This window comes from Mustela nigripes, chromosome 17 (assembly GCF_022355385.1).
Source record: "Mustela nigripes isolate SB6536 chromosome 17, MUSNIG.SB6536, whole genome shotgun sequence".
Classification (NCBI taxonomy): domain Eukaryota; kingdom Metazoa; phylum Chordata; class Mammalia; order Carnivora; family Mustelidae; genus Mustela; species Mustela nigripes.
In genome coordinates this window covers 33,066,437-33,085,993 of record NC_081573.1, presented here as the reverse complement: position 1 = coordinate 33,085,993, position 19,557 = coordinate 33,066,437, and the positions used below count along the sequence as shown (strand labels likewise).

At 53.6% G+C, this 19,557-nt stretch overlaps 1 protein-coding gene across 12 annotated transcripts in view; it reads right to left on the bottom strand.

The window, feature by feature from the left end:
* NLRC5 (NLR family CARD domain containing 5) overlaps window positions 1-19,557 on the bottom strand; it is an 84,927-nt gene that overhangs the window by 13,054 nt on the left and 52,316 nt on the right. For 8 of the 12 annotated variants that reach the window (XM_059383269.1, XM_059383268.1, XM_059383275.1 and 5 more), the window contains 14 exons: window positions 19,277-19,321; window positions 18,243-18,332; window positions 17,274-17,357; window positions 13,410-13,493; window positions 10,602-10,691; window positions 10,349-10,411; window positions 7,532-7,618; window positions 7,157-7,240; window positions 6,409-6,498; window positions 5,980-6,045; window positions 4,423-4,506; window positions 4,253-4,336; window positions 1,411-1,497; window positions 832-909 (listed from right to left, as the gene is read on the bottom strand). In XM_059383269.1, the coding sequence (XP_059239252.1) occupies window positions 832-909; window positions 1,411-1,497; window positions 4,253-4,336; window positions 4,423-4,506; window positions 5,980-6,045; window positions 6,409-6,498; window positions 7,157-7,240; window positions 7,532-7,618; window positions 10,349-10,411; window positions 10,602-10,691; window positions 13,410-13,493; window positions 17,274-17,357; window positions 18,243-18,332; window positions 19,277-19,321 (1,116 nt within the window). Of the gene's footprint in view, window positions 1-76; window positions 142-831; window positions 910-1,410; window positions 1,498-4,252; window positions 4,337-4,422; window positions 4,507-5,979; window positions 6,046-6,408; window positions 6,499-7,156; window positions 7,241-7,531; window positions 7,619-10,348; window positions 10,412-10,601; window positions 10,692-13,409; window positions 13,494-17,273; window positions 17,358-18,242; window positions 18,333-19,276; window positions 19,322-19,557 lie in introns of all 12 variants that reach the window. The other 4 variants (XM_059383272.1, XM_059383276.1, XM_059383278.1 and 1 more) reach the window with 2 other exon arrangements.

The window sequence follows — 19,557 nt, the reverse complement described above, 5'->3', positions numbered from 1 at the left end:
AAGTGCTATGAAGGAGAAGTCCAGATGAGGCAGCTGGTATGGCGGTGCAGGTTGTTTACTGCACAAGGGAACATACCTAAGGAGGTGAGTTGGGGCTGATATCCAGCTACGGTCTGATCCTCAGAATGTACACAGGCAGGGCTGCATTCATTCAAAAGGGGTGACATTTTATTTTATTTATTTATTTTTAAAGATTTTATTTATTTATTTGACAAGTAGGCAGAGAGAGAGAGAGGAAGAAGCAGGCTCCCTGCTGAGCAGAGAGCCCGATGAGGGACTCGATCCCAGGACCCTGAGATCATGACCTGAGCTGAAGGCAGCGGCTTAACCCACTGAGCCACCCAGGCACCCAAAAGGGGTGACATTTTAATTTCCAAAATGAGCTGTATGGATTCGGATGCTGTGAATCCAGGCATCTGTAATGGTGGGTCATGGGAGAACTTAACTATGTCTGGGGGTTCAGAGGGGCTTTCCTGAGGTAGTGGTATTTCAGCTGAGACTTGAAGGATGAGGGAGAGCTAACTAGGTAAAGAAGGAAGAAGGTAGGAGAGGAGAGAACATTCTGGTCCAGTGATAGCCTGTGCAAAGGCCCCGAGGTCAAAGGGAGCAAGGTGGTGTTGGGGGAATTGAAAGGTGGTAGGGATGAGTAGAGCTGATACTGAGGTTTGGGGTGGGGTTGGGCAGGCTGGGCCAGACTTCTTTGGCCATGTAGACACTCTGGATATCAAAGGACTCTAAGCAAGGCACAAGACCCATTGATCAGAAGCAACAGTTATCCCCACCCCTGGCCCATCACCAGCTACCCCTGGGGGCCCAGGTACTAGGTCCTACCTGAGGGCCACGGCCTCTGGGTTCTCCTGATGGGGAAACTCCAACTGGAGAGAGAACTGCTGCTGGGTCTCCGAAATGCTGAGGAGAGAACGGGTAGCCAGTGCGAGGTGCACAGCAGCTTTCCTGTGGTGGCTGAGTTCCACCCAGGGCTGCCGGTCTACTGACTCTGAGCTCCCAGACCCAGGATCCATCTGGACCTAGGTCAGTGGGACTCTACAGCCTTTGCTCTTAGCTACTCCACGTCATTCTGTCACCTCTAGTCCTAGAGCCACAGTGCATGCTGACTGTAACCCAGGGGCCACTTCCAGACAATCAGTGTGGATGCCCAGCTGTGTCTACCTGGGATCCAGCAGCTCTTTGTCTTAATTCTGTGGCTGCCATCCTCTCTCTGGCCCTGTGGCTTGATTACTGCACAAGTCCCAACAAATATGTGTAGCCCCTGCCATCTTGGAGATCCAGAGAATTTGCTAGTGACACAGCTGTTACTCCACAAGGCCAGAGACTGACGTCTAGGTGAGGGACGGTCCCAATGGTCATGAAAAGATGAAGAATTCTGAGGGGCCTTCTCCCTCCACTCACCTTATTTCAGTGATGTTGCCTGAGGCCTGGGTGCAGACTTCTAGCAGGGCGAGCACCCCGGCTGTGCCGACCCACGGCTCCTCCACCCTGTTGCAGAAACAGAAGGAGATGAAGCTCCCCTGGGGTGGGAGCTGGGGTGGGGGGGCAAGGGCGGGGCTCAGACACTTTTTGGCTTTATTTAAAAACTATAAAATTACACAACTAGGCACAAGCATAAAACAGGAAACTAACAACACCCTTGCTCTGACAGTTACTGCTATAATCCCAACGGAAAATATTCTTTTTTTTTTAAAACAGCAGTTTTAGGCTTAAGGAAAGGTCCATATAGCGTTGCATGGCAAAGACAAGGAAATACAATCCTATATAGAACATCCCCATTTTGTATTTAAAAAAGGAAAAAATATGTATGGAAAGAGAAGAAAACATGGATAGAAACAGGAAAACAGGGGCGCCTGGGTGGCTCATTCAGTTAAGCATTTGCCTTCAGCTCAGGTCATGATCCCAGGGTCCTGAGATCGAGCCCCATGCTGGGTTTTCCACTCGGTGGGGAGTCTGCTTCTCTCTCTCTCTCTCACCTTCCCTGTCCTTCCACCTCACTTGTGCTCTCTCTCTTGCTTACTCGCTCTCAAACCAATAAACAAAATATTTTGGGAAAAAAGAAATGGGAAGACAGAGATTCAAGAAAAATCTATTAAAAGTTGACGACAGTTGTTTAGATGGTAGAATTCTCACGAGTGGTTTCTCCCCTTCTTCCTTAGTTTCCAATATTTTTCCGGACTTTCTACAATGTGCGTGCATTAATTTAGGAGCAGGAAAAAAGAGAGTTGTTTAAGATATTTCTGCTTTTGAAGTTATGTTGAGTTTTTTTTTTCTTTTTCAAAGTACTATTTTCTTATGTTCATCTGGATTTTCCACAAATCTCTACGACGAGGAAGGATTATTTTTAGAGTATGAAAAGTTTTATTTTAAAGCGTTATTTTGGGTGAGCCAGCAATGCTGGGTAGATACCCACAAGAACTGAAGGCAGAGACACAAAGAGGTATCTGGACACCATGGTCGCAGTAGCATAAAGAACCACAGACAAAAGGTGGAACCACCCAAGGGTCCACGGATGGACGGACGGACGGACGGATCAACGGAACACGGTGTCTATGTACAAAGCAACATCAGTCAGCTTGGAAAAGGAAGGAAATTCTGATGCCTGCTTCAATGGGGATGAACCCTAAGGCCGTGATGCAGTGACACAAGCCAGTCATAGACAGGACAAATCCTGCCCGATCCCACTTAGACAGGGTCCCTAGAGCAGCCCGAACCGTGGATTCAGAAGGAAAATGGTGGCTGCCGGGAGCTGGGGGAGGGGGAAGCGGGGTTGTGTGTCTTGGGAGTGAAGTTTCAGTTTTCCAAGAAAAGAGCTGTGGATGCAGAACAATGAGGCTGCATTTAACACTCCTGAACTTCAGCCTTGAAGATGGTTAGGAGGATAGATTTTGTTAGGTCTGTTGTACCACAACCGAAGGAGAACGGCATCTGGGACAGCCACGAGACCTCACCGGCCTCGTCACTGGCTGTGCTGAGACGTGCCGAGCCCCGGCCATGAACTCAGGGTTTGGGACCCAGATATGTAACTGAGTCTCATGGGGCATTTGGGTCTAAGTTCCATTCCAGGAAAGTCAGGGGGAAGCTACCAGACAGAGCCAGCCAGTGTAGACACGGCCCAGTTGGCGCTTTTGTCCACAGGTCAGTGATGTAAAAGAGGAAAGCAGGGCGGGGGCGTGTGTGACATGGACTTAGAGTCCTAAAAGCCATCACTACTCCACGCCAGTGTGCTGCCTGACTGGCTTCTGGGTCCGACGTACCAGCTACCCCATTTGGGGACAGTGGGACCTTTTAGATCAGACTGGATCTGATTCTCTTGGGAATCCTCATTCAACTGCGATTGTGTGCAAAATGTCCTCTTTTTTTTTTTTTTTTAAGATTTTAATTTATTTATTTGATAGACAGAGAGAGATCACAAGTAGGCAGAGAGGCAGGCAGAGAGAGAGGGGGAAGCAGGCTCCCCGCCGAGCAGAGAACCCGATGTGGGGCTCGATCCCAGGACCCCGAGATCATGACCCAAGCCGAAGGCAGAGGCTTAAACCACTGAGCCACCCAGGCGCCCCTCGTTTTTTTAAAATTCGTGGTGAAATGTTTAGGAGGCATGTTTTACAAGATCTACAACTTGAGGACAATTTAGCCAAAAAAAAAAAAAAGAAAAAAAAGATGAAGCAAGCATAAAGAACCCCCAATAACCGCCAAGCCCAGGGTCTCAGGACAGGAGTCTTTCTACTGCTGGTAACTTCTCTCTACTGCTGGTAACTTCTCTGCTTTTTCTGAAAAATTTCTTTTCTATTTATTTATTTGCTTTGTGATTTAAATTCACAATAGTTGACTTACAGTGTACTACTATTTCAGACTCAGAGTTTAGTGATTCTTCAGGGGCCTAGAACACCCAGTGCTCATTCCATCCCATGCCCTCCTTAATGCCTGTCACGCAGTGTCCCCGTACTCCCTTCCCCCTCCCCTTCAGCAACCCTTTTCTGGAAGTTTTAAAATGATCCCCGTGAGCAGGCACACCCTGTATCTGCTATGTTATTGTTGACCTCAGCAGGGTGTCCTCTTCGGGTTCTTGTTTTTCTTCAGTGCCCAAGGAGATGCCCACCTCAAGGACGGCAGCCTCTCCGTGGGCCTGAGGGGGTTTCTGGGGCTAAAGGCAGGGCTCAGGTGGCAGGGTGGGGTACGGGATGTGGCTGGGGGCACGATCCTGGGGGAGACCCTTTCTCGGGGGCCCTGAGCGAGACAGTACCTGAGACTGAACAGCCCCACCGGCCACCTCAGCAGACTCAGCAGTCGCGTCAGCTGCTCCAGGCCCAGGCAGCACCGGGTCAGCCTGGGGACAGAGGTCCGTTACCGGGGTAGCTCTCACCGGGAGCCCCCACCCTTCCCCCACTCCCATGGGTGGGCCCAGTGACTCACGTGAGAGCCGTGAGCTTTAGGGCCTGGTTCAGGCCGGTGGCCAGTCTGGACACATGCTCTGGCCCAAAGTTGCACTGGCTTAGCCTGGCAGAGGGGAAGGGGCAGAGCCCAGGTGAGGCCTGCTGGGGCTCCAGGGCTGCTGTCCTGCCTCTTCCCATCTCCCCTAGGGCCGGCGGGGTGCCCCACACAGAGGACAAAGGCTTGGAATCAGGACCTGAGAACAGGCCCATGATGCAGCTCCGGCTCTCTTGAGAGATATCTCTTGAGAGAGATCACCCCGCCCACTGCCAAGAAAGGGCAGGTGTGTCCCTTATTGAGCCCGCACTCCATGCTACCAGGCCCTGGGCCAGCGTCTGGGTAACTGGAGGAGCTTGCCTTATACACAGCATCTCATGCGATTCCAACCATGTCATTTATGGGCGGAATCCTGTTTCGGTCCACGTCAGCCTGACCCTAGGCCCAAACCTCCGCCACGGCCGTCCTCCCCCGTACCCCTTTACTGCAGGCTCCCTGGGAGGGACGAGGCCTGGGATTCCTGCTGGGGCCCCACACTCCTGGCACCGTAGCCCTGGGTGGCCTGCAGACGGGCCTCACAGGGCCGGTCATGGTCATGGGACAGGGACACCTGGGGACTTCCAAGAGGCTGACATTTCAGCTGGACAGGAAAGGACTGGGAGACGTTTATCTTGGCAACTACAAGGAAGAGAGCGTCGGGCTGAATGCTGGGCAGGAGGGAAGCTTCATCGGGCAGTGTATGTTCACTGAGTAAGGAGTGAAGGTCCCTTGGGCTGATTATGTGTGTGCATGTGTGTTATGGGTGTGTTGTGGGTGTGTATGTGTGTGTTCCATGGATGTGTGGGCATGTATGGGTGGCGTGTGTCTGTACGGTGTGTGGGCGTGTGTGAGTTGTGTACATGCATGTGGAGTGTGTGCATTACGTGTGTGGTGGGGTGTGGTGTGGTGTATCTGTGTACAATGTTGGGGGCGGTGAGGAGGACCATGATGGGAAGTGGCACCCAGATCAGACTGAGGGAGAGGAGACCAAGCTAGACCGAGATAAGGAATCTGAACGTGATCCTGGCGGCAATGAGGAGCCACGGCAGGGCTTAGCACTCTGGAGTGACACCGTCCCAAGTGTTCTGGGAAGATCCCTCTGGGTGCCATGAAGTGAAGGGACTGGAGGAGGCCTGGCCAGAGGCAGGGGCCCAGTTCAGAGGCCATGATCACAGAGGAAGAAAGACATACAGAGGAAGTGACCCAAGGCGGTGGTGGTTAGGCTGAGAGAGAGAACACCCCAGGCTCCCAGCAACTGACACAGGGCTCAAGTGAGCCAGGCCCTTGCCAGACCCTTTGTACGTATCGACTCCTTTAAGCCTCGTAATAACACTAAGGGCCAGGTCTTAACTATTATTACCCTTTTACAGATGAAGAACTGAAACAGAGAAGTTAAGTCACTTGTTCGAGGTCACACAGCTGGCAAATAATAGAGCTGCCTCAGGGTCAGCCTCCTCTTCCCCACTCCCTCCCCTTGGTCCCACACTCCAGACCAGGACTTACCTCAGGGTCTTCCTGGCCTTCTCCTGTCTGGAGAAGTGGATCCAGAAGCTCTGCTCAGAGCCCAGGCTGTGGAGAGAAGGGTGTGGGGAAGCCGGAAGCCCAGACTCCAGAGCCCTAGACACCAGGGGGTGCAGGAGGGAAGGGGGCTGGGCCCATGGGACAAAAGCAGGTGGAAGCCCCAGAAGGCGAGACCACAGGAGACCCCCCCAACTCATTCTGTGAGGACACTGAATCCTGGCCTTTCCCACTCGGTGACCTCCCCGGTCCCCACGTCACCTAGGCCTCAGAGGATAAAAACCATGGTCCTCCATTCAGGGAACCCTGAGACTCAGAGAGGGCTGCAAGTTGCCCCAAGTCACACAGACAGAGGACTGCTAAGCACGGCAGTCTTGCTTCTTCCCGGTGTGAGCAGTGGCACCAGTGTCTTACTTCACAGAGGCCTCCTGGACGCGTGGGCAGGAGGGGAGAATCTTCACCAGGCCCAGGACACTTTCTAGGGAGATGCTGTTGTGACTCAGGCTGGAAGAGAAATGAGGTTCGGGATGAGTGGTGGGTAGAGGCAGCACCTCAGGGCAGCCCTGCCCAGTCCCCCTTCTCTCCTCTCCTCTGGTTGTCATCTCTGGGAGGACAGTCCTCAATGTCCTAGCGTCCACTCTCCAGGAGCAGACACTGCGGTCCAGAGCGAGGCCAGAGGGCACTCTCCCCACATGGGCAGGATGGGCACCGGGCCCTGTGTCCTCAGGAGCTGAACCCACTGGGGCTGACACAGGCTTGGCGGGGCCAGGCTGACAGCTCAGGGGCTCAGGGACACCCAGAGTCCAAAGCTCAGTTGCCTAGCAACCTGCTGTATCTGGGCTCTGGTCGCTAGTCTCCCAGATCACCTGGGAGATCGGCTGAGACTATGGTGACTTCCCAGGGACCCTCCCTGCTGTGGGGACATCTCCAAATCTGTGTCCTGCAGATTTAGTCAGAGGGGCTTCAGGGACAGGAGGGAGTAGAAGCCAGGACAGCTGAGACCCTGGGTCTGCGGGTTAGCCACTGTCACTTCCCCATCCCAAAGTCAGCCTGGGTCACCATGCTGTAGTCACAGCCTCTCCTGGATGTCTGGTGGGGGCTCTGCCTAGCGTGGGGGTGGGGGTCTTCCTCCCGGCTGTCCCCCAGGCTGCTCTTCACTTACTCAAGCGAACCGGAGACAGGCAACTGAGGCAGACATTCCAGGAGGCACCTGAGCCCGTCATCACCCAGCATGTTGGCTGAGAGGCTGCAAGAGGCAAGAAGAAGAGGTCGTCAGCCTCTGGCCCTCCAGCCAGAGACCGTTCTCCGCAGTCCCCATCACCGTGAATGGAGACCACCATGCCCACCCCCACCACACCGTCAGTGCCAGCACCCCAGAACGATCGCCAGGGGACACAACAGCTCTGCACTGCCCCCATCAGGTGCTGAGGACCTGCACACACGCACACGCATGCTCACACACACCTACCCCCCCCCTCCAGTGCCTCCCAGGCATGTGCTCCCGTGCTCCTCTCCCTCCTCCCATGCCCCAACTTACTCCAGCTCGTTGAGGTCTTCACATTTGCTCAGCAACCAACACAGTGGCTCCACGTGCTCTTGACTGAGGCCACAGCCCGTGAACCTGCTGGAAGAGGGGCAGCAAGCCCAGGGGTGGGGGTGGCGCTGAGCCACTCAAACCCGCTCTGCCCACGCCCGGGCTTGTCCTGGGTGTGGCCTCCAGCTCCCATGGGACCTCAGCCAAGGCTGGATTCTCTGGAACTCTCTGTCCTCCACCACTTTCCCCTTGGGCACAGCAGATCCCACCTCGCCCCCCTGGGCTCCTTCTGGGGAGGTGGTTCTCAGACAGGGACTCCCAGCCGCACCCCCGCATCACTTGGGAACTCTTTCAGATGCAAATTCTATTCTAGAACTGGGCCCAGACTACTGAATCAGAAACCGTAGGGCCAAGGATCTCTCCGTGGTTGATTCAAGCTCAAGTTGGACAGCTCCAGACCTGGGGGTCACGTTAATGAACAGACATGCGAGGTGGGGAGGGAGAGACGAAGTGTGATGTCTGCTCTTGCCTTTGCCATTGGAATTGAGGTGAAGGGGATTCAGAGATACCAACTTCCAGTTACAAAATACGTCAAGGGGATGATGTAAAGCACAAGATGAAAAGTAGAGCAGAGTGAATATAGTCAGCGATACTGTAATAACATTGTACAGTGACAGACGGCGACTGTCCCCATCACGGTGAACAATGCCTAACGCACAGAGCTGTCCAACCATTAGGTTGTACACCTGCAACTAACACAATGTTGAAGGCCACCTCTACTCTAATAAAAATGAATAAATAGCCACACAAAAAGTAACAGTAGATCTGCCTTTGGAAGGTCTAAATTAAGACTATACAGTCAGGTAAAAGAAGGACCTATCGTCACCAGCTAACAACTAAAAAAAAAAAAAAAAAACAAAAAAACCCCCCAAAAAACAGGGAAAAAGAAGAAGAATCTTAAAATCAGAAAGTATCTAAAATCAGTATCTTGAAATTTTTTTAAAGATTTATTTATTTATTTGACAGAAAGAGAGATCACAAGTAGGCAGAGAGGCAGGCAGAGAGAGAGGGGGAAGCAGGCTCCCTGCTGAGCAGAGAACCCGATGCAGGGCTCGATCCCAGGACCCTGAGATCATGACCTGAGCTGAAGGCAGTGGCTTAACCCATTGAGCCACCCAGGCGTCCCAGTATCTCAAATTTTTAATTGCTGTTTCTCTCCTTCTTGATTGTCTCCCATTCCCAAATTCCTTATTATACTATTATTTACTTCCTATTTTTAAATCAGCTCATTCTTTTCACTGGATGCATTTATTGCAAAAGGAAACCTCATATCATTCGCTCAGTTGGAAAAGGGACATGGATGCCGCAAACAAACCACAGGGACACGTGAAATGAGAGCCAAATATCATCCTTAAATTTGAGCCAGAATGTTCTGGCTGACGGCTCTCCCCCTTGATTAAGAACGGGACCCAGGAAGTGTTAGAACCGTGCTGAAGTCAGGCCAACCCCCCACCCAGACTTCCTCTTGGCCTTAATCAAATTGAGAATCAAAACGGGAATAATGACCTCACGAAGGGACTCGGGTTATGTTGTACTACCATACTTGTGCCCAACCTCCTGAAAAATCCTCTCATCCTGGTCTCTGTCTTGCATTTTGGAAACTGTGGGCTTAGAAACAATTCAGGCATTCTAGAAACAATTCAGGGGTAGCATTGGCCTCGGGCAGGAGGTGGGAAACTACGGCCCAGGGCCGCCTGGTTTTTGCAAGCTAAGAATAAATTTTTCCATTTTTCAAACGGTGGAGAAAAAAAAAATCAGAAGAAGGCGACTTTCTGACACACGCACAACACACGAAATGTCAGTCTCCATGTCTATAAACGTGTCTTACCAGCACGGGGGGTGTGGGGGCATCACTTTACCTACTGTCTGCACCGCTTTCAAGCTACAATGGTGGGGTTGGGTGGCTGTCAGATCGTGTGGCCTGAAAAACCACAAACTCCTTCCAATCTAACCTTTACGGGGAAAAGTCTGTCTGCCCTGGGCTGAGGAGCACAGTGGAATGGCCAGGGTTCAGAGTCCCAATGGCCCCCTTCCTACTGTGGGATTACAGCCGTGAGGCATATGGGACACAACAAGCAGAAGGCTCTAGAATGGCATCCTGCAGATATTCAACATATCTTGATTCTCCTATTTATTGTGACTTCACAGCTGAGGAGGCTGAGGCCGACGAGAAAAGGGTCTGGTCCGAGGCCTCTCGGCAAGCCAGCAGCATCGGCTCCCAGAAACATCATCTCTGCAGGTGAAGGTTGCCCTCTGCCCCATTATCCTGCCTCTGAGGCAGTACCTCAGGCAGCCATGGAGCACGGGTCCAGGAGGCAGCTGTGCAGGGACTCCCGTGTCTGGGAGTGAGACCTGCTTTACACATCGTCTCGGTTAATCCTTGCAAACAGCCTTCGATATGCTGGCTCCCTCTTCTGCTGTGGAAGCCGCGGAACACAGAGGTTAAGGAGCTCGTGCAAGGGGCCAGGCCCCGTGGAGCTGGGATTAAAGCCCAGTCGGCCTGTTACAAAGTCATTTTCCTTGGACCAGGCCGGTGAGCTCTGGCCTAGTCTGACAGGTCCTCCTTATGTGCCTTTGCCAAAAGCCCAGCCCTCTCTGGACCTCTGCTTCTTTGTGTTGAAGGAAACAAGGCTCCCTACTGGGTCCTTTCAAGGAAATGGCCCATGGGAGGCAAGCTGTACTCTGCTCTAGGCATCCAAGAGGCGGGTCTACTTGTCCCCAGTACCTACCAGCTGCCTGGGCATGGTTTCAGGGACTTACCCACAGCATTTGCCTTCCGGCTCCTCGCTGGACCTGAAGTGCAGGGTCACGTGACACAGGGACCTGGAGCAGAAAGCACCTGAGTCAGCCGCCCTTGGCCACAGCCTCAGGATGCCCCCGGGGGCAGGCGCCCCTTCCTGCAGAAGCCATGCCCCTGACTTGGGTCCTACCTCCTCCACCTGACACCCTTCCACCCACCAGACAGGGCACAACCCTCCAAGGCTAGAGCCGGTTGTCCTAGGGTGATGCCCACCTGAGATCCACCTTCTGAACCCGTGGGCACAGGCTGAAGAAGTCGGCCAGCAGGAGGGGGCTCTTCGGGGACAGCCTCGTCTGGCTTAGCCTGAGAAGGAAAGGAGCGGGGCCTTATGTAGGCAAGTTGGAGCCAAGCCAAGAGTGGGCAAGTAGCCTGGATGGGCCGAAGGGGAAGCAAAGGGAGGTCAGCGAGGCAGTAAGAAGGCGGGCAGGGACTCAAGGGGAACAAATAGAGACTTCAAGTCGAGTAGACCTGGCTTTGAGCTCCAGTTCTGCTTACCGGCTGTGTGTCCTTGGAAGAGTCACTTAACCTCTCTGAGCCTCAGTTTCCTTACCCAGAAAACAGGACTACCTGTGGGATACCTTCCTCTAGGGTGTCGTGAAGACTTAATTACATCAAGTTGCTGTACTGCCTAGAGGGATACCCATGCTTGTTTTATGATTATATTGTTTCTGGCCTCAAGTACAGACTTAACAGCCCAGTCCTCCTGACGGGGTGCGGGAAGCTTTAGGCCCTTGGAGCAGTTTCTCAACCCCAAATCCAGGGCTAGTTATCTATCAGATTTGGGGCTAGATAACTCGTTGTTGGGGCTGTCCAGTAGGGTGTTCAGCGGTACAGCAGACCTCTACACACTGAACTCTTCCGTAATTCTCCCTGTCCCTGTCCACTTCCCACTGCCGCGACAACTGAAAATGTCTCCATGGCCATGTATTTCTGGGAAGCAAAGTCCCCCCAGCTGGGAACCACTGTTTTAGTGAAAGTGAGATGGCTCCGTCTTGCCCTTGGAGGCGTCCTTGGCCTTTCTACTTCCCTCGCCCCATAAACCCGCCTCTGCTTGTCTTGTCTGTTCTACTCTCAAGATGCATCCTGGATCGACCTGCTTCCGCCCCAGCCCCACCAATCCCGGACCCACCATCTCCAACCTTACACAGCCTCTTCCCTGCTCTCATTTCCACCCTTGTCCCCCAACCTGTTCTCTACCCAGCACCCTGACTGAGCTTTTCTTTTCTTTATTTTTTTTTTTTAAGATTTTATTTATTTATTTGACACAGAGAAAGAATGCAAGCAGGGGGAGCAGCAGGCAGAGGGAAAGGGAGAAGCAGGCTCCCCACAGAGCAGGGAGCCAGACATGGGGCTCGATCCCAGGACCTTGGGATCACAATCTGAGGTGAAGGCAGATGCTTAACGAACTGAGCCACTCAGGAGCCCCTACACTGAGCTTTTGAAAACACACATCACAGGAGTGCCTGGGTGGCTTCGTCGGTTAAGCGTTTGCCTTTGTTTGGCTTAGGTCATGATCCCAGGGTCTGGGATCAAGCCTGCTTCTCCCTCTCCTTCTGCCTGCCACTCCCCCTGCTCATGCGTGCTCTCTCTCTGTGACAAATAAATAAAATCTTTTAAAAAAAGAAAAAGAAAACACACATCACACCTCTAGTCCTTCAAGTCCCCTTGGACAAAAATCCCAAACTCCTCCCCATGGTTCCCAGGCCATGTGTGACCCTGCCCAGGTCCCTCTCTCTACCTCCCCTCCTGCCATAGTGCCCTTCTGGCTGTTCCTTTAGATTACCAAGTTTAATCATGCCTCAGGGCCTCCTGCATGCTCTTCCCTCTGTTTGAAATGCTGTTCCCTGCTCTTCACAAGACTGGATCCCTTTCGTCCTTTGGGTCGAACCTTAGCATCCCTCCTCAGAGGCATTCCCTGCTGCCCTCACCTTTGCAGGCACCCTTTTCCACATCACCTAGACAAATACCTTATCACTGAATTCGTGATACCTTATCTGAATTCGTCTTACTTGCTTATGGTCCAGCTACCTCTATTACAAGGTGAGCTCCAAGACGATGAGGACTTACTCTTTTCTCCCCCTGCCTAGCTGTGTCTCCAGCCCTCCAAACAGTGTATGGATTGAGTAGTACAAAGCATGAGCCCGAGTGAGGGGCAGGCTGGCCACCTCATTCCAAAGACAGAAGAGATTTAGGAGCACGGAGAAGTCCTTCGCTGGTCCGGGGCTTCCCACCTGGTCATGTTAGCCTGCCACTTTGTATGTTCAAAGGAGCCCCTCCCGTTGTGGGGGCCGTGCGTGGACGCGAGCTCTGCCACATCTGCCCACTTCTGGAATGTCCCACGGCTCCTCCGTCCCTGCCCAGTAAGACTCGGGGACAAGCAAGATCCCGGCTGCGAAGTGAGCTGCCTCGGGCGTCCCAGAGAGCCTTAGCCTTAGTACTTATGTTGCTGTTATTAACGGTATGATTTAATTTCCCGTTGTGTTTTTCCATCCCAGCTGCAGCTGCTTTCCCCCTGCTGGAAGAGTATTTAAAGTAAATCCTTTTTAAATTCTAACCAGTCTGCGCTGAAATTAGAAAGTGGAGTTTTAAATACTTTGGAGGATGCTGCTTCAGTTCCCCTTTGGCGGAGTTAGACGGTGACCTTTAAAAACTGGCGTGTGACACAGACACCACCTACATCTGTCAAGTCCCTTTCGAGGAGCTGGTGACCTTTCCATGGGTGAGAAGTACGACAGCCCATTTGCCATAGCCCCTCCGTTCCTCGACGTGCCCGGAGAACACCTGTCTTGTTGGAGCCCCAGCCCTGGGGGAGAGGTTGGGGAACAGGAGTCCCATTTCACAGATGAGGAAACTGATCACATAGCACCCCCCCCACCCCCCCCCCCAAGGTGAGTAAGGTATTAGGGAAGAGCTCCCAGATAAAATAAAAGCCCAAGAAAAACGAGTGGCGGGAAAGGAGAGGACGGCTTTGCAAGCTAAGACCTTCAGCCTAGCACAGGGAGATGGGGGAAGCAGTCTTACTGCAGCAGGCTGAGCTGGGGGAGCCGGGCTAGGTGGTGCAGCAGGGTCTCCAGGCTCTGGTCACTCAGGACCTCACAGGACAATCTGTGAAACAAAGCATCCGAATGAGGCGGGGGAGGCTTGGGAAAAGCTAGGAGTGCACCCTCGCAGCCAGAGCCCTCTGGACAGGAGCTGTCCAGCACGCTCCCTCCAAACGCCGGGCCCTTGCGTTATCATTGAGGCTGGAGGAAAACGAAGGTCACACAAGTCTGGAAAGTGCTGGTTAAGCCAAACGAAATTGTTTTCCTTTGCAGCAGGACGTCTCAGAGTTTCAGTACGCTGCTGGGCATTGTGACTTTCCCAGGGAACTCTTAATACTTTTCCCCGAATGTCACGGACTCACGGGAGCATTATCTGGAGGGCCCTGGAGATGGGCGCTGTGCAGAAGACACTTGTTAGGAAGAGCACGACACCTTGACCCACGGTGAGATCAATGGCGGCCACTCGGCCCACAGCCGGTCAGCAAAGGGGCTGAGGTGCAGGTTAGCTGGGGTCTCGGGTTGTCCGTCAAAACCAGACCAACCAGCGGATCGCTTGTCAGGATAATCTGTCAGAACGCAGCCCACTTGGGAGAAACTGCAGACATCCACCCTTTGGGGTCTGCTTGGGCTGCAGACCCGGGACCAGTAGAGTGTCTAAGCACTCTGCGACGTATAGAGCTGCTGCAGGGGTCTGGAGCAACCTCCCCACTCCCAGAGGCTTTTGAGCTGTGTCTTTCTTGTGCCTTCTCCCCTTCTACCCTTTGCTGTCCCTGTTCCTGTCCCACCAGTCCCCCAGTATACAGTAACATGACCTCTGGCTGAGTCAGTGTGGGCTTGACACTTTTTTGTTTTAAGGCAATAATGGCAACTTAACCCATTACAACATCTCACATGGAATGCCAGCAGTGCCCAGGCAGAGCAGACCTGCAGTGGTAGAATTCGGGGAGGGGGCTGCATTCCCATCCCCTTCCCCAGCATCCGGTTACTGGAGTTCAGCATTAAGCATGTTGATAACAATATTCTGGTACGTACAGTCAGCAAAGTGCTTTCATGCTATTATCCCACTTTCTCCAGCCACGGCTGAGGGAGGGGGGCCCTCAGACCCCCATCTGTGCTCAGACACCCAGCGCTGCTGGGGGCAGCTGACACAAAGCCTCCAGCTGCAGAAGGGGAGCCACAGCAGGCAGGGACGTCCAGCTGTATCCTTGTGCCCCCTCCAGGGCCTGGCCCGGTGCCTGGTATACAGGAGGTGCTTAGCAGTTACACAACAGAAAAGCGCTTTCTACAGCCCTGGCTCCCGCACTGCTGGAAGTGGCCTGGGCGTCCATCTAGACTCTAGACGGGTGTGGCTGAGGAGCCTGTGGCACATCTAAACTATGAAGGGTTAATATTAAAAGGCACAGATATGAAAAAATAAATGGGCATGAAGGAGGGCACGTGATGTAATGAGCCCTGGGAGTTGCATAAGATGGATGAATCACTGACCTCCGCCTCTGAAACCAGTAATACATTATGTTAATTACTTGAATTTAAATAAAAAGTATATATATAGATAGAGAGAGAGAGAGCAACAAAAGACCCCCCCCAAATATTTTAGGTCTGATAATGGTTTTGTGGTTATACTAAAATAAACAGGGGCGCCTGGGTGGCTCAGTCAGTTAAGTGGCCAGCTCTTGGCTTCAGCTCAGATCATGACCTCAGGTTGTGAGATCAAGCCCCACTCTGGGCTCTGCGTTCAGCCCAGAGTCTGCTTCAGGTTCTTTGTCCCTCTGCCTCTCCTCCAACTCACTTTCTCTCAAATAAGTAAATAAAACCTTTCAAAAAAAGGCACTTACCTTTGAGCTACATATACTACAATAACTACAGACGAAGTTAAGAGGTGTCTGGGACTTGCTTCAAAATACTGTGTGTACAGGTGTGTGCTGGGGCCACGGCATGGTAATTACTGAGGAAGGCAGACGGAAAGTGAGGGTCCATTCCACTACTCTCTCTGCTTTCATATATGCTCCAAAGTGTACATAATAGAAGTGTGTTTTTGTTTTTTTGTTTTTTAAAGATTTTATTTATTTATTTGTCAGGGATAGAGGGAGAGAGAGCGAGTGAGCACAGGCAGACAGAGAGGCAGGCAGAGGCAGAGGGAGAAGCAGGCTCCCTGCCGAGCAAGGAGCCCGATGTGGGACTCGATCCCAGGACGCTGAGATCATGACCTGAGCCGAAGGCAGCCGCTTAACCAACTGAGCCACCCAGGCGTCCCCGAAGTGTGTGTTTTTTTTTAATTAAAAAGTAACTTCACAGTGGGGAAACCTGACAAACACTTCCTGAGCCAGGCCGTCAAGGTCAACATCAGCAGGTCGTCAAGGTCAACATCAACAGTCCTAAGTCGACAGCACGCGCCTCTGAGATGGGACGAGAAGCGTACTGCACTTCTGCGGTCTTCTTCCCCCAGACCCAGAACCCCAGTTTACCCATCAGAAAAATATCAGATACACCCACACGGAGGGCCATTTTGCAAACTCTCTATTGAGTACGCCTCAAAGCTGTCAAAGTTATGCAAAACAAAGACTGACAAACCGTCACAGACCAGAGAGGCTGAGAACATGACGCCTAAACGCCATGCGGGATCCTGGACGGGATGCTGGGTCAGAGAAAGGGTCTTAGGAAGAAAAACCGGGGACATCTGAGGAAAGCCTGGAGTGTGGTGAATGTAGCAAGCAAGGCTGGCTTCCCAGTCGCAACAAATGGACCATGACGGGTGATACTAACCACGGGGGGCTAGGGGCAGCGGAACTCTCTGCACTAACTTTGCAACTTTTCTGTAAATCAAGCCTTAACTTATTCAAAAATAAGCGCTTATTTAAAAGTTCCTGGACTGCACATTCCAGGGAAGTCATGATGTACTGTCCTGAGACAAGAGCTGGCTGCGGAGATCTGACATGGTAAAATCCCATGTCTGATAATGATGTTAAAACCCCCTTTGTTCCGGGCCCCCGTGTGCGCGCACATGGAGAGAGGCACAGAAGGATGGACCCTGGGTGACCGTAGATGAGCTGCTCGCAAGGGCCAGGAGGGCACCAGAGATGCGAGCGGGAAAGCAAGAACAATGACCGTCATCATGGGAAAACCATGTCAAGTGCAGCCGGGGAACACAGAGGGGTCTGTAGCTCCGAATAGGCCAAAGCCGATCATGTGCCCAGACCAGGGCAGGAGGTGGGGGGACTGGTCACGGGCCCAGTGACAACATGGACTGGATGTGGAGAAGGGCTGATTTAGGGGAAGGAGGCTTGTCTTGGATTTCTTTCCTGTAAGGTAATTGTGATAAAGTGACAACAAGGAGGACAAAGCTGCCCATCTCTACAGGTGACCAAGCAGAGGCATGCCGAGTTAGAACCATGTGCCCAAGGTCACCCAGCCCGAAGCTGGCTGAGCCGGGACTCCTGACTCCAGGTTGAGTCTCTGGTCCCAGACCCTGGGGGTTCTGGGCTAGATGAGTGGGTAACCAGGAGAGGGAGGCCCTGGGGGGCGGCCCTCAGAAGGGACATGCTCCAGCTACGGAGGCAGGCATGGGGGGTGCCGGGTGAGGCTCCAGGGGTAGAGGGAGCAGACTGGGGCTCCCAGATGCCCCGGGTTGAGCAAATGCTGAAGAGGGAGCCCTGGGCCTAGCACAGCCTCTACTGGTAGAAGGGTAGGGTGCCCTAACGGGACGCGAGGAGCCTGCTACAGGTAGGTGAGGGGCAGGGTAGGGCTCCAAGGGTTGGGGACCAGGAAGAACTCACCCGGTCTCTAACCAGTACACTCTCAACCAAGTCACTGGGCAGATGCCCCCACTGTGCTCCCCCTTACTTACTTGACTTCCAGAGGCCCTGGGCACTTCTTCAGAGTCTCACAGAGGCAGGCGAGGCTCAGGGGTTCCAGCTGACACTGCCTGAGGCTAAAAGGGGGCAGGGGCAGGGGGTCAGAGAGGGCCCAGGGTGTACAGCCCCAGGGGCTCTCCCCTTCTCTCTCCACCCCTCCTTCTCAATCTCCAGGCTGTAGGATCGTCCCCGTGCAGGGCACGCTCTGCACCCCGAGTCTCCCCTACAGCCCGATCCCCACCACTAAGTGACGGTAAAGGCCTCCTAGTGCCTAGCTGCCCTTGCTCCATTCCGGCGCCTCCCCACTGCCCTTGCCAGAGTCCGGGCCGCCATTGTCACTTGCTGGGACCACTTTAACACCCTCCAATTCTGCTCCTGCGTCCCTGCAATACTTTTCCACTTACCAGTGGCTTATTTTTTAACTGTGCAAATCTGACCATGCTTCTCAGGCGCTTAATCCCCCTGTGGCTCCCTATTACTCTCAGGCTAAAAGCGAAGGGCCTTTTCCATGGCTTCTCTTGCCTCCACGGGCCCTGTGTATGCCAGCCACACTGACGTGCCTCTCCAGAGCTAAACTTTCCCTCTTCAGGGCCTTCCTTTGCCGAGACTGACCCACCTGCCTAGGACATTCCTCCCACTTCTCCTCTGGATAACCCCGTTTGGGCCCCAGATGAGGCATCTCTCTTCCTAGGTGAGGAAATCAAGGCCCAGAGAGGGGAGGGGCCCAGCCATGGTCACACGGCCATGGCAGAGCTGGGAGGTCTTCTGAAAAACAGTGTGGAATCTTTTCTCTGGGGAGAACACTGGGCCCAGCAGCCCCCTCACCAGCCCTCATACTGGCCCCCTTTCTTTTCCTTCTCTCAAACTCTCTTCCCCCAGCCCCAGGCCCCAGGCTCTCCTCACTCCCCAACTCTTCACTGTATCATGGTTCCCCCCCAAAAAGAAGTGGGTAAAGACAGTACCAGAGGCTCCTGGGGACGCAGCGCTGATGAAAGGCCGAGGACTGGGCTCCAGCTGGGAAGTCTGGCAAGGACCCACCAGTCCATCGATCCCTTGAAGTGGGGAGGCCATTTTTGAGAGGAAAGTTTGCAACACACACATGGGAAGACAAGACTCAGAGGTCAGGGCTGCAGGGGGCCTAGGGACCATCAAGTCCCTCCCTATACAGATGCCAGAGTGAGAAAAGTTGGGAGCTTACACCTGCCCGGGTGGCAGCACCTGGCTAGGTCAGGGGGGGGCCAGGACAGAACCCCTCCTCCCTCTGATCATACCCGGCCTTCCACTTTCTAGGCTTCGAGAACCCAGAGAGTGCTCAGAAATTGAGACCCTGGCCCAGGACGCAAGACCACCCTGGCCTTGGGCCACTCCAGCTTCGGTCAGCCCGGCTGGTCTGACAATGCCTCCCCTGACACCTTAGCTGGGAAGGCCCTCTGCCCAGCTGCCCGGCTCCCCAGCTCCACGTTAGGCCGCCCCTGGGCCTGCCAACCTCCCATGAGAGACCAGGGGGCCCAGCCCCACTAGGGGGCAGCTGGGAACATCTGTGCAGAACTGATGCCTTGTTTACTGCAAAGGTGTGGAAACTTTTTCAGAGCACCAACCGTTCTTGGCTTCTCGAACGCCATACCCAGAGTGTGAAGGGTGGTGACTCATATGAAGTCGGGAGTCTGCAGAGGTCCCGAGGGGCAGAGGCTGGCCGCCCTCCCTCCCACTCAGCAGCCCTGAGCGAGCACCTGTTCTGCCCCCCCCCCCCCCCCCCCCCCCCCCCATCGTGTCTCCCTCCCCAGCTGCCCTGCCTCCTTTCCGGAGAGAGCTAAGTAGCCAATTACTGTGAACTGATGGACACAGGGGTTCATCTGCAGAAGGGGTGCCAGACCTGAGTGGGTTACTCTAGAGCAACAGTGGTCAGTGTGGGGTTGGGGTAGGGGGCTCCTGTAGGAAATGGAGGCCAGGGGGAGGGGGAGCCCATCCTCCCCTCCTCGGAGCTTTCCCTCCTCACCTGCCTCTTCTGTCACCTCTCAGGACGACACGCTGGCTGTCAGAGCTGCAGACAGAGAGGACGCAGCTGTCTGAGAGAGACCAGATGGCCTGGCCACGGAGGGCCTGGATGGTGGCCCACTCTCTCAGCAAATACAACAACGTATAACATACTAAGCATAACGACACAGACTGAGGCACATACAAAGCACACCTCCACCGGGACCTCCTTTCACGCTCACGATAAGGCTGTCAGATAAGGGCATAGTCTTACTCCCCTTTGAAGGATGAGAAAAATGGGCA